General features: G+C 33.2%; 2 protein-coding genes and 1 non-coding gene across 3 annotated transcripts; 2 read left to right on the top strand and 1 right to left on the bottom strand.

Moving 5' to 3' along the window:
• The first annotated feature begins 535 nt into the window (after positions 1 to 535).
• Positions 536 to 2,305, top strand: LOC132285492 (zinc finger BED domain-containing protein RICESLEEPER 1-like). Its single transcript, XM_059787686.1, has 2 exons — positions 536 to 1,806; positions 1,889 to 2,305. The coding sequence occupies exons 1-2, from the start codon at positions 933 to 935 to the stop codon at positions 1,963 to 1,965; spliced, it is 951 nt and encodes a 316-aa protein (XP_059643669.1). The 5' UTR covers positions 536 to 932; the 3' UTR covers positions 1,966 to 2,305.
• Positions 2,306 to 7,346: 5,041 nt separating this feature from the next.
• Positions 7,347 to 10,080, top strand: LOC132285104 (SKP1-like protein 1B). Its single transcript, XM_059787266.1, has 2 exons — positions 7,347 to 7,704; positions 9,620 to 10,080. Exons 1-2 carry the CDS (start codon positions 7,411 to 7,413, stop codon positions 9,791 to 9,793), a joined length of 468 nt encoding a protein of 155 aa, XP_059643249.1. The 5' UTR covers positions 7,347 to 7,410; the 3' UTR covers positions 9,794 to 10,080.
• A 1,567-nt stretch (positions 10,081 to 11,647) lies between these two features.
• On the bottom strand, positions 11,648 to 11,719 carry TRNAE-UUC (transfer RNA glutamic acid (anticodon UUC)). Its single transcript has one exon. It is a non-coding gene; the product is annotated as a tRNA-Glu (tRNA).
• Between the last annotated feature and the right edge of the window lie 1,042 nt (positions 11,720 to 12,761).

Here is a 12,761-nt window from a genome sequence, read left to right on the forward strand (position 1 = left end):
TGCGAGTGCACTTGGAAAGGTGTGCTAAAAGAAAAAATGTAGACATAAGCGAGGAATTTGTGGAAGTGTCTGAAGGTGAGACTGATGGGGAAGTGATGGTCGGTAATTTTCCATTTGACACAGAAAGGTGTCACAAGGAGCTTGCTAGCATGATCATAGTACATGAGTATCCCCTTTCAATTGTTAACTATGTTGGGTTGCAGAAATTTTTTAGAAGCCTTAATCCTTTATTTGAGATGGGTTCAAGTGGCGCAATAAAAGATGATGTCCTAAAGATGTATGATTCAGAGAAGGCAAAATCTTTTGAGTTGCTTGGCCAACTTCGATGCTGAATTTCCGTCACAGCTAATATGTGGACTTGTGGTGAATACAAAGGATACATGGCTATCACTGCTCATTTTGTTGATGATGCTTGGATATTGAATAATCGGATGTTGAGGTAAGATTTACTGCTATTCTAAACACTTTCTTTTGTGTGTGTGTGTGTGTGTGTGTGTGTGACTAACTACATGGTTTTCTTCACTTGTCTAGGTTTGTTTATGTGCCTGTTCCACATGAGAATGAAGTCCTTGCTAATGTTTTGATGGATTGTTTGCTTGAATGGAAATTGCTCATAAAGTATCCACAATTACTGTTGATATTGGTAGCACTGATGATGGAATATTTGAGATTCTTGTGGATAGGCTATCTGCTAATGGTTCACTCCTATTAAATGGAAAAATGCTTCAGATGCGTTGTTGTGCGTCTGTTCTAAAGTTGATTGTGAAAGATGGTTTAGATGTGATAGGAGAAGGGATTGAGAATATTTATGATAGTGTTCTGTTTTGGTCTGCTGGATTGAAAATTTTGAAGAAGTAACTCGCCAACTATGCATTCCAAGTTGTAATTATTCGGGACTTTTTAGTAAGACTCGATGGGATTCTACATATTTGATGCTTCAAACAGCTTTACCTTCCAAGGATGTATTTCTTAGACTGAAGCATAGTGAAAAACTTTATACTTGTGTTCCATCCGAGGAGGAATGGGGACTAGCACAGGAAATTTGTGATAAATTGAAGGAGATTCATAGTGTCATTGATTTTTGCTCTGGAACTACCAATACCATTGCAAATCACTTTTTTCCGATGGTTTGTGAAATTAGACAGAGATTGTATAAGTGGGTTATGGATCCTAGCAAAGTGATTAGTAAGATGGCATCAGATATGATGGAAAAATTTGAGAAGTATTGGAGTGGCTGTCACATGATGGTGGCGACAGCAGTTGTACTTGATCCAAGGTATAAGATGAAGATGGTTGAGTATTATTATTCTCTTATATATGGTCAAGATGCCGAAACTGAAATTGAAAAAGTTCGAAAATTTTGTTATGACTTACCGCATGAATATGAAGATCAAGATAGATTCAAAGTTCAAAGGGCATGCAATTCTGGTGCTACTTCACCTCATCGCGATTCAATGCTTGTGGGCAATTATGAGCCAGACTTTCTATTGGAGTTCGACTTACTTGTTAAACTAAGTTCAAATAATGGGCATGTGAAGTCCGAGTTAGACTGTTACCTGGACGAGAAAGTTCTGCCACGAACACCAGGTTTTGATGTATTAGGTTGGTGGAAAAATGTTGGCATTAAATATCCGATTTTGCAAAAGATTGCTCGGGATGTTATGGCTATTCCAGTATCTACTGTGCCATCTAAATCGGTATTCAGCACTCACGGCAAGGCGGTTAGTACTCAACGTAGCAAACTTGAGCCAAAGCTTTTAGAGGCTTTGATGTGCTCAAAAGATTGGTTAATGAAAGATATGGCAGGTAACTTACTTAAATTTTGTCATTTTTCTACTCAATTTTGTCCTATTAAATATGATGCTAGTTTTATATTTTGTGTATGTAGTTACATGTTCAACAGCAGAACCAAGTTGTGCTTCCGAAATTGATGCTGATGATGAAGGTTTCAACTGGTGGGAATAGCAGACTTGAGCCAAAGACTTTAGAGGCTTTGATGTGGGCAAAGGATTAGTTATGGAAAGATATAGCAGGTAACTTATTTAAATTCAGACATTTTTCTACTCAATTTTCTACTAATAAATATAATGCAATTTTTATGTTTTATGTATATGTATGTATATATTTTTTATATTGTAGGTGTGGAACTATTATGCTCGGAACCTTTGAAAAATAAGGTCTTTTATGTTCCAACTGTTGGTGTAACTTACGGTGTTTGGACTTGTGTTAATTTGGTGTTCTGTTTCAAAGACTAGTTATTATGGATAAATTATGTTTTTATTTGAGATATGTATGGGTTGTGAACTTTGTGACTGTATTTTGTATGAAGATTGTTCTTTTCAGTTTCTCTCCCATCTTTTCCTTTCCTTTCTTTCCTTTCTTTCCTTCCAACTCTCTCATTTCAAACACACCCCGTAAACATAGGAGATTCTTGCAGCATCTAAGGTCCAAAGCTCCTTACTTGGGGTATATCCAGCCAAGGTGGGGAGTCTATTGGAACATTGAAGGTAATTAAACTTTTAAGTTTTAAATTATTTTACATAGGCGATGTATTGCATCAGATTCTGGATGCTTCGAAAAATGGGCAAGAAGAACTGCATTGGTGTCCGGTGACGGAGGCTATAGCTTTAAATAGAGTGAAATCGAAAACATGGGATTCATGTATCCGATTCCAAGTAATTGGGAAAAGGCTATATTGTTTTTTTGGTAAATAAGATTTGGTTATTGATTCTAGCATATATTTTGAAAGACAAGGGAGTTATGCTTGTTGTCACTCCTTATCCAGTGTTCTAAGCAGACACAGAATTATAGGGTTAATTTCAATGACATTTTTTGAGGTTTGGACAAATGTCACATGGATACATCTTTTGAAAATTATTATCACTCACGTTACAAACATTTGTTTCGTTTTTCACCTGCTCCCCAATCGTCACTTTTACTAGTTTTTTTTTTTTTTTTTTTGGCTACGACAAACAAGCAAAGGAAAGAACAAACACTAACAAGCACTACCAGCAGCATCAAGCTCCAGAAGTCGAAAGATTGAACGAGGCAATGAAGTAAGAACCAAGTCCAATTCCATATCATTCCTTGAGATTCTTGCAAGAGCATGTGCCACCCGATTACCATTACGTCGAACATCCTAAATCGAAGCCCATTATAATTTTTGTAGTGTTGTGCGGATGTCATATAACATAGAAGCATTCTCAAGGGTTATAGATCTCACCCCTTCTAAGGCATCCATCACTAATTTAGCGTCCGATTCAAAGCACACAACTTGAAAGTTAAACACTCCAGCCCAATATATAGCACATCTAAAGCAAAATGTCTCTGCCGTTAACACCGAAGAGGAAGGAAAAGGCTTAAATATTACCGCTTGAAGGGATCCAGAAGAGTCCCGAAACATTGCACCTCCGCCTCCTAACTTAGATAGCATCGAAAAACTAGCATCAACTTTACATGTTATGACTCCAGACAAAGGACATACCCATGGATTAGGGGACTCTATCATTTGTGGTTTGTGAAGAATATGCTAACATTTCTCTTGCACATTCAAAAACTCCCAAAATCGACTCGTAACTAGATTTGCCACCATTAAAGGATTCCAAACTTCTTGCTCAAAATCCTTCTTATTCCAAACCTTTCAAATTGCCCAAACACAAAAGGAAGCCAATCCCAACATTTTATTTTTTTCCTTTGTAGACGCTAAAGAAGTAGAGTCTAACCCACCACCCAAAAAAAATTGAATAAAATCCCAGCGAAGGGGGGTTAACTTCCAGACCTGCAACATCGCTGGCAAACCGAGTCATCTAAGCAGCCTCGCCGTACTAGAGTTGTCCCTGTTGGTATTGCACCGTGGCAACATTTCCAAATGAAGTGCTCTACTTAGAAAGGCAATGTACACTGCCACACCGTACCCCAAATGTGTCGATTATCCATTATAAACCTCCATCTTCATGTCGCTCATATTTTGAGTATTAGAGATTAGTGAAGCTAAGTGATACGCTGACTTTACAGTGAACCTTCCCAAGTTGCCAAAGTCCCAAATTTGGGAGTCTTTCATTTGTCCATGACTAAAAGAAATTCGAGATACAAGTTGGACTTCATATGGATTAAAAAGTTGTCAGCAAAGACATCCATACGCTACACTTTCTAATTCTCATTGATTAAATCAACCCAATAAAAACTAAAATCTACCTCCCTGGCTTAATGGCATTGACTTGTTAAAGAAATGTTTAAAGTATAAAATGACATTTCTACCCATTAACCCCATGGTATCTATGGAGCAACTGTCAGCAGTGCTGCTGACTGTTTTTTATAAATTAAACGCCCCTCCTTTCTCTCTTCCTCTAATTTTTTTTGGGTGGATTTCTCTCTCCTCTCTTCCTCACTCTAACAAATTCTCTCCCTTCCTCAAGAATCCAAATCAAACTAAAATTACAAATACTAAATAAAAAGTAATTAATCTCTTTTTCACTTTGTATTTCTATATGATTTTTTTTTAATGAATTTTGAAGCAAAATCAGACTTTTGGGAGAAATCAATACATATATATATGTAAATAAAAAGTAATGAATCTCTTTTTCACTTTGTATTTCTATATGATTTTTTTTTAATGAATTTTGAAGCAAAATCAGACTTTTGGGAGAAATCAATACATATATATGTACAGGGACAAGTGCAGAAAATACCTTTAAAGTATATTTCACGTAGCTTTTTTACTCTCTATTTGAAATGTGTACAAAAAATACCCTTAATTTTTTCACATTATGCAAAAAGTACTCCATGTGACATAAATTAGTGTTGTAATACTCGTTTTACCCTTTTACTCTTTCAAAAATACCCAAGGGAATATATATACTACTAATTTCATAGTATAGAGTGTTATGTGTACCTTACCTTATATATATATATATATATATATATATATATATATATTAAAAAAAAAATCTCTATATATATCTCTAAACATTTTTTTAAAATAACAAAGATTTGAATTTTTTGATATTTCATTTTACTATTTTCTACTAAATTCTTTTTCTTTATTTTATTTTTTTCGTACCAACACTGTTTAAAAATAAAAAATATATATTCTCAAAATCAGTGTGCACTAGTTTTCGGAGTTTGAAAATTTTTATTTTCTTTAGTTTGCACTTTATTTTTGCTTTTTATTTTTTATTTTTAGCTTTACTTTTATTTTATAATTTTATTTTTATTTTATATTTTTATCTTTACTTGTCTATTGCCGGTGTTTTTCAATAGTGTCATTTTCGGTCATTTTATAAAATTATTTATTTTTATATATTTTATAAAATATTTCAGTAAAGGTAATTTAGTCAATTTAAGGTTTAAGGGACTTATTTGCACCAGATTGAAACTTTAAGTCTCCAATAGTGTCCTTTTCAGTCATTTTACAAAATTATTTATTTTTATAAGTTTTATAAAATTATTTACTTAATTTAGGGTTTAAATTTGTCAAACGGACCTATTTGCACCATATTGAAAATTTAAGAATGTTTTTTGCACGCAAGGATTGTGATATGCATTATAAATATACTTTACAGGTATTTTCTGCACTTACCCTACATGTATATATAAATATGAGAATATATATATTTAATTAACTTAACGTAAGTCACATAAAAAGTAAGCAAAAGTGAGAGCGAATTCCCGCTCGGAGTTGACAGCAGCGGAGCGGGACGATTTTCCTAAAGTGAACTTTACCTGACCACTTTCGCTCAGCTCGTGATTACGAGATAGACACTAATATATTTAGAGGACATCTATTGAGAAAAATTGTGTGACTTAGACCTTAACGATGAGTCTGAAAAGAGCTAAAATACAAACATGTTATACCTCTTCGATATGATTGAAACACAAAGTTTTACGCGGTAAGCATTTAACTGTACTTGGATTCTTGAGGCTAAGGAATATCACAAGTTATCTGAGTAAAGGAGAGTGAAGGTTTGTTTGGAGGGCAACATTAGTGAGAGAATGAGAGGAGAGAAAAATAATATCTCAGGCATTTAATGAGAGAGGCAGATAAAGTTCTGGAAAAAAATGAGAGGAAAAAAAAGAGGAGAAAGTGAGTATACTCTGTGATTAGGGTTTGAGGAAGGGTTTCATGGTGATTCAGATGTGTAATGGTGAAGAGAGAGAATAGGAAAGTGGGTGGGTGGGTGGGTGTGAGAAATTAATAAAGGCAATATCATCAGTTTAAATTGCTGATATTTTGGAATAAAAAGTTTTTTTAAAAAAAGGGATAAAATTGTTATTTAATACGTTTTTAACAGTTTCATTAACCAAAAAAAAAAAAAAAGTCATTTGGGGTCGTTGATAGTAATGTTTGAAACATATCTATAGGGAAATTTGTCCAAATCTTATAAAATATTATTAAAAAAGTCGTGATACTTAAAGTAGAAAGATTAGATCAATATATTAGGCAGAATGTAAGTGGTAAAAAAAGACAAGTTAATATGACAATTAAATGGTCTCACTAGAATATTTATTAAAACAATATAAAATTTTAAAAACAAAATTATCTTTATATTGCCTTCTTATATTCATCACTCCTTTTTTAGGATCACTTAATTGAAATCATGTTTAAAAAACAACTATAATTAAAAATCCCTTAAATTCTTTTTATAAAATTTATTAGAACACTATTATGTCTCTCTAGATAGATGTATAATAATATATATTTCTAAAAAAAATCATCAATATATATATATGTATATATATAAATTCTTAAACATACTTACAATTCAATCCCCATAATTTTGTTTTTAAAATTTTATCAAAACACTCTCCCTATGTTAGCAAACCAGTTTACTAATTGGTACTAATTTCCTAACACCTTATCCTTTATATATATATATATATATATATATTTAAGAATATGCAAAATTTTGCAAAACATAAATAAATAAATAATAATAAATAAATAAAAAGTTTTTAAAATTTTGCTTTGGGATTAAATAATTGGTGCAACTATCACTTTCTTATTAAAATTAACTCAAAATTATAAAAAAAAAAACTTGTTGAACACTACTTAGGAGGGTTGATATCAGCGATGTATCTATGCGAGGCGGTGATAGTAATGTTTCAGAGATTAAAATTAATCCGAAATTATAAAAAATGAGAAATTTTTTATTAGGAGGCCGAAAAAAAAAAAAAAAAAAAAACTAGGTGTTTGCAACATTGCACATTACGAAATCGTCCGATTTTTTGTCCGCGATGCGCATCTACTCGTGTAATGCTCCATGTGCAATTACGACATTTCACCTCTCACGCACTCATCACGTGTGCAATTCCAGCCAATTTAAAATTGCAGTACAGCTCAGACTCCCCCATTTATATCATTCTTTTGCGGGCGAAGTGGTTTGGAGCTAAGTTTGTAGAGAATCGAATACAATGTCGTCGTCTAAGAAGATCACCTTGAAGAGCTCCGATGGCGAGTCCTTCGAAGTGGATGAGGCCGTCGCACTTGAATCACAGACGATCAAGAACATGATCGAAGACGCTTCCGACGATTGCGTCTTCCCTCTGCCGAACGTCACCAGCAAGATCTTGGCCAAAGTGATTGAGTACTCTAAGAAGCACGTCGAGTCCCCCAAGACCGACGAACGTACGGTCGATGAGGAGCTCAAGACCTGGGACGCCGAGTTCGTGAATGTCGATCAGCCTACTCTCTTCGATCTTATTCTGGTGACCTTCTCTCCTCTCTCTATATAGATGTATTCGATTGGGTCTTTTAACTTCTCTTTTCTCGATTCAGTTATTTTATTGGGTGTCTGTGTGGAATTTTTTAGGGTTTTGATTTGATTCGATTCGATTCATACTTCTGTTGTTGTGGGTATGCCAAACGTTCAAGTCAGGGCTCGATTCTTACTTGTTACTTTTTTTTGTTGCGCGTGTGATGCTTCTGTTAGGGTTTAGATTTATATTCAGTGTTTTTAGTCTCTAATAGTACGTTTACTGTACTGAGGCTAATCATCCGATTCTGTGATTCCATGCTTTATGAAAAAGGTATGGGTATTACGTATTCCTTGGATTTGATTATTGTTTTTTCTCTCTAGGATAAGTAAGTGTTATCCTTGTAATGATCTTTCTTACCAGACTTGTGGATGAAAAAAGTGAAGTCGTTGATTTAACTTTTATTTTTTAAGTATTTGATTTCTGAGTACAAATAATCAAAATAGAATGAAAATATTGTAATTTTAGAAAATTATATGCTTATATGTTGTTAGAAGTATGGATGGAATGAAACATAAGGACTTAAAAGAATTAAAAACTTCAAATTGCATGCTGGAAGATGTTCTAAATGCTTTAGTCCTGTTTGTTGTTCTTAGTTTTACAGAATTATATTTCTGGCTGCTTGTTTTCTAAATTCTAGCTAGCTGTGAAAACTTATAAAATTGGATGATATTGGTATTTTTTTTTTCTTGGAGGACAATTTTTTTTGTTTTTTACTTTCCCGCGGTACCCTTGATTCAAGTTGCACACGAACCATGCAGAATTGAAACCTCAATCCTTTGTGAGATACCACTTGGGCTAAAGGTTTGGTCTTCACAATGTCTTCATGGTGTATATTTCTATGATTGGTTCATATCACATATGTACTTTATGAGGTATTCATTAGCATCATGCAAGTATGTAACAGATTTAATTGCCTCTTTAATTGAATCAGGTATCTTAACAAATTCATGTCGCTCTTGCTGCTTGTAATAATTGCTTGATTAGCATTCCCTATCTTTTGTTTTACACAGATGTATATGTTATGTTTTGGATTAACTTTTTGTTGAGAAAGTATGTTCCTACTACTTACTTCACCCCATCTTTCTCCGGGCTTATATACTAATTGCTCATTGTTTTGATGGTCAGAATGCATGTGCTGGTTAAACAATTCACTATTTAGCTTTTCTAAGCTTCTCTGCAGTTTAGTGCTTCCATTACCTCTCTGGGTGTTTACCCAGCACATCAAATAAGATTTTGCTTTCCTTTCTTTCAGTTACTGTTCATATGTTACACCAAAATTCAGGTGATAAGCTTGGAATTCAGTATTAGATTTTCATAAGTAAATAGACTTATCTAGTTTGTGATCTGAGTTTACCAAATCCTGGCAGACTCATTATTCGTTATTAGTTTGTGATCTGCATTTTATTCATTATTCGTGTGAAGTTGGTTTGTGCTTTAGTTAAATTATTACTCCCTCTATCGCAAAATAGATGTCCACTTTGGGATGGAGGGAGTACTTATTTGCTTGCTAATGCATTCTCGTTGCTACTAGATGAGCAGATATCTTACCTAGGTTTTTTTTTTGTTATTTTCTTGGTGAAGTAGTTCAACCTTCTTAAATGGTTTCCTATTGTAATTCATTTTTTTTGTTATTTTCAAAAATGAAAACTTAACATGTACATATCCTTCTGTAAACTGATACTTGTGGATATTTAGCTAGATTTTTAATATTGTCTGATATTACTGAGCCTTATTATAATGTCTTGGACATTACATCCAATTTCTAGATTTGTGGTGGGTTCTATTTCATACATTACTTTTACTCTTTTTCTTTTCTTTTTTCTTCTTCTTCTTAATTTGGTTGTTTATGTTTTGTCCTCTGCAGGCTGCAAACTATCTGAACATAAAGAGTTTGCTGGACCTGACATGCGAAACAGTTGCTGACATGATAAAAGGAAAGACCCCTGACGAGATCCGCAGAACATTTAACATTCAGAACGACTTCACCTCTGAGGAAGAGGAAGAGATTCGGAGGGAGAACCAGTGGGCATTTGAATGAGAAATCCACAAGTGGGTATGGTATGTTATGGTATGGTATGGTGGAAGCAAACTTTATGAAGGAAACAGTTACCTATGCAATCCAAACTTGAAGGAATTTATTGTGGTTCATCTTTCTCAATTTAATCTTAATTTCATAATTTGTGAACCACCGGACCTCTTTCAAACGTAAATAACAGCAGGATGTTCATCCCTGGTTTTGTTATCTGCAGCTTTATACATCTATGGGTGCCCTTGTATTTGTCCTTAATATGTTCTATAAATCTAGAAAGAATATGTTTTTTCTTAGAGTCCGCCAAATCATATCGTATGCCTCTTCTAAGTTTATAAAAATCTAGTGTATATCTTTTACTTATTTATGCAATCCTCTATAGGCAAATGGTCGCGTTAATGGATTTCCTTGGCATAAATTCAAATTGATTTTATGGACATGGTATATTATTTCCGTAGTCTTTGGTTTATTACCCTTTCCCATAATTTCATGGTTTGACTTATTAATTTTATTTTTTTCATTGGTTAAAAACATACTCATACACTATTCACAAAAAAATGTTTATGAATCTAACTTTCTAACAATGTTGTTTTTTTTTTTTCAAATAAAATTTATTATAGTGATAGGGAATTATTTTTTAAATATATCCCTCAATGGTAGGTTCACATACTTCAATAACAGAGAGTAAATTATAAATATTTTTTAAAAAATATTACAAAGGTGGATGATTTTTGTGGAATGGAGGGAGTGCAATTTTGTATGTCAATGTCTTATCTATCAAGGATATTCTCATTTAAAAGTTGTTGAAAGTAAAGTTTTCCTTCTCTCTAACTAATGTGTTTTGATCTATGTACTCAATACAGCTAGTCATTTTGTTTCTAATTTTTATCAATTTGTACATCTTTTTTAATCCTTCAGCCTTATTTTTAAGTTGCTTATAATTCTTTAGTACTTGCCCTACTTATGATTTTTTATTTACCAACCGGCCAGTGGCCTATCGGTATCAGCCTCATACCGTCAGGTATATACAAGTGTGTGTGAGTACCAACTAAATTTTTATTTTTTATAATAAATTAAATTATTTAGCTGTAAATTTAATACTTGCCCCTCACGGAGTTCAAACAAAAAAGCGTTGTTGCCCCCTCCCTCTTCTCACGCGTCTTTTGACTTAACTTTTTTAGAACCATAGTAAAATTAGATTTGCAAAGTATTCCACTGAAAGAAAATCAGAAATTGAAATATATATCCAAGAAACTGAAAATTGGAAGTGAGGTTAAGAAAATCGGAACTCTATTGAAAAGAAGAATTAAGAACAGGCTGAACAGACTTAACTCACAGTGACGTCAATCACGCCACGTTAAAGATCGCCCCCCTCACATGAATTTCTGGATCCGTCCCTACACACCACCATATGTTTATTTTAATAAAATTATTTCCATTTGTTTCTCCCAAGCCTCCTAATAGGATTCGCAATTTTCAACCATAAAATATTTACATTGTCATATTTCAATTGCATAGCGTTTCTGGTAATAAAATAATAAAATATTAAAAATTAAAAATTTGTCTCTTTGTTCCATGTTATCTTCCCTTGGTGTTTTGTAGTTAATGCCTTCAGTTACTACATAGTCTAATATTAGTAATCAAATCATATTTGGTTGGTAACACTTTTTCCCCGAAACTATCTTATAATCCTTGTATGATGTCTACTCACTTCTTCTATACACACAACAATCAATTTGTGTCTCTCTTAAATGTAATTAAAAAAATTTCTCTTTTTTTTCCTCTCTACTAAAGTTTTGGACTTAACCTATTCGACGGGTGTTATACTACATTAAAGATATCTTAGTGTGAAAAACAAAAAGGTTCCGTTGCCGGGAATCGAACCCGGGTCTCCTGGGTGAAAGCCAGATATCCTAACCGCTGGACGACAACGGATTTTTGTGGAAGACTTATGTCTAATATATATATATCTGTGTTCTTAAAGGACTTTGTTTCGTACTTTGAATTAGGCAAAGCCAATTAATTGCACCAACTCCTAACATTTTTTTTTCCCATAACTAGATCAAGAATAATTGCATCCCATAACCCTACAATTAATAACAACCTATCCAATCATGAATATGTAAACAATTGGATATATGACCTGCTAATTGGATTTGACCAGGAGCAAGTGAAAAAGTATATATTATTTTGAGGATCAAATTAAATTGTATAAAAACAAATTAAACTAATGTAATGACACTTCTTAAATTACTTATCATAAGAAAACATCCAGATAAAATGTTTTTTTTTTTTTTTTTCCTATTACAATGTACAAATAAATTAATTGTTGATCAACCTAAATCCACTCTATTAATTATCAATTCAATCGAATTTATATCATCAATATATATTAACAGATCACAAATCTCTTATGGAAGTTAAATTACGAAATGGGATTTTCCATATCAGTGGCTATTTAAAAAAAGAAAAATCATAAGCAGGGCATGCATCAATCTCAAACAACATAGTTTAAGAATATAGTAGGTACAAAGCTGTATATTGGTATGTCTATCGATGTGCCTAACAAAGGTTGAGTTTGTACATATTAGAACCGGGTGTTCGTGAAGAACGTGATATAGACAACTTTGATGCATGCATAACATTGGTCGTAATTCTATACAGTGAAATAAGTTTTAAGTACATTGTTTTTAGTTTCCGAGTGGGTAAGGCCTCTAGTTTTTGAGCATGTTGCACACAATAGCTTTTTTCTGTCAATTTTCTTGAATGTTTTTTTTTTCTCCTTCGGTGATTTAAGTTACTATTTAAATTTCTTTTTTTTGGGAATATGCATGTAAACTCAGAGCAACATCCTTTTGAACTCCAAAACCATGTGACCGATAAATACACTTCTGCCCCTAAGTTGAAGATCTTAATAGCTTCTTTGTGCCTTAGAAGAAATCCACTATGAAGAAGTTCTTCATCCTGCCTCATTGTA

The sequence above is a fragment of the Cornus florida genome, unplaced genomic scaffold (assembly GCF_030987335.1).
Source record: "Cornus florida cultivar Cherokee Brave unplaced genomic scaffold, ASM3098733v1 CherokeeBrave_3.0.0_Hap2_Chr11, whole genome shotgun sequence".
NCBI lineage: Eukaryota > Viridiplantae > Streptophyta > Magnoliopsida > Cornales > Cornaceae > Cornus > Cornus florida.

What these genes read in the sequence shown, in the direction of transcription:
- LOC132285492 (XM_059787686.1), top strand. Translation starts at nt 933, where the DNA reads ATGCTTCAAACAGCTTTACCTTCCAAGGATGTATTTCTTAGACTGAAG. An exon ending in GTTAATGAAAGATATGGCAG is followed by an intron (nt 1,807 to 1,888) that starts GTAACTTACTTA and finishes TTGTGTATGTAG; the next exon opens with TTACATGTTCAACAGCAGAA.
- LOC132285104 (XM_059787266.1), top strand. Translation starts at nt 7,411, where the DNA reads ATGTCGTCGTCTAAGAAGATCACCTTGAAGAGCTCCGATGGCGAGTCC. An exon ending in CTCTCTTCGATCTTATTCTG is followed by an intron (nt 7,705 to 9,619) that starts GTGACCTTCTCT and finishes TGTCCTCTGCAG; the next exon opens with GCTGCAAACTATCTGAACAT.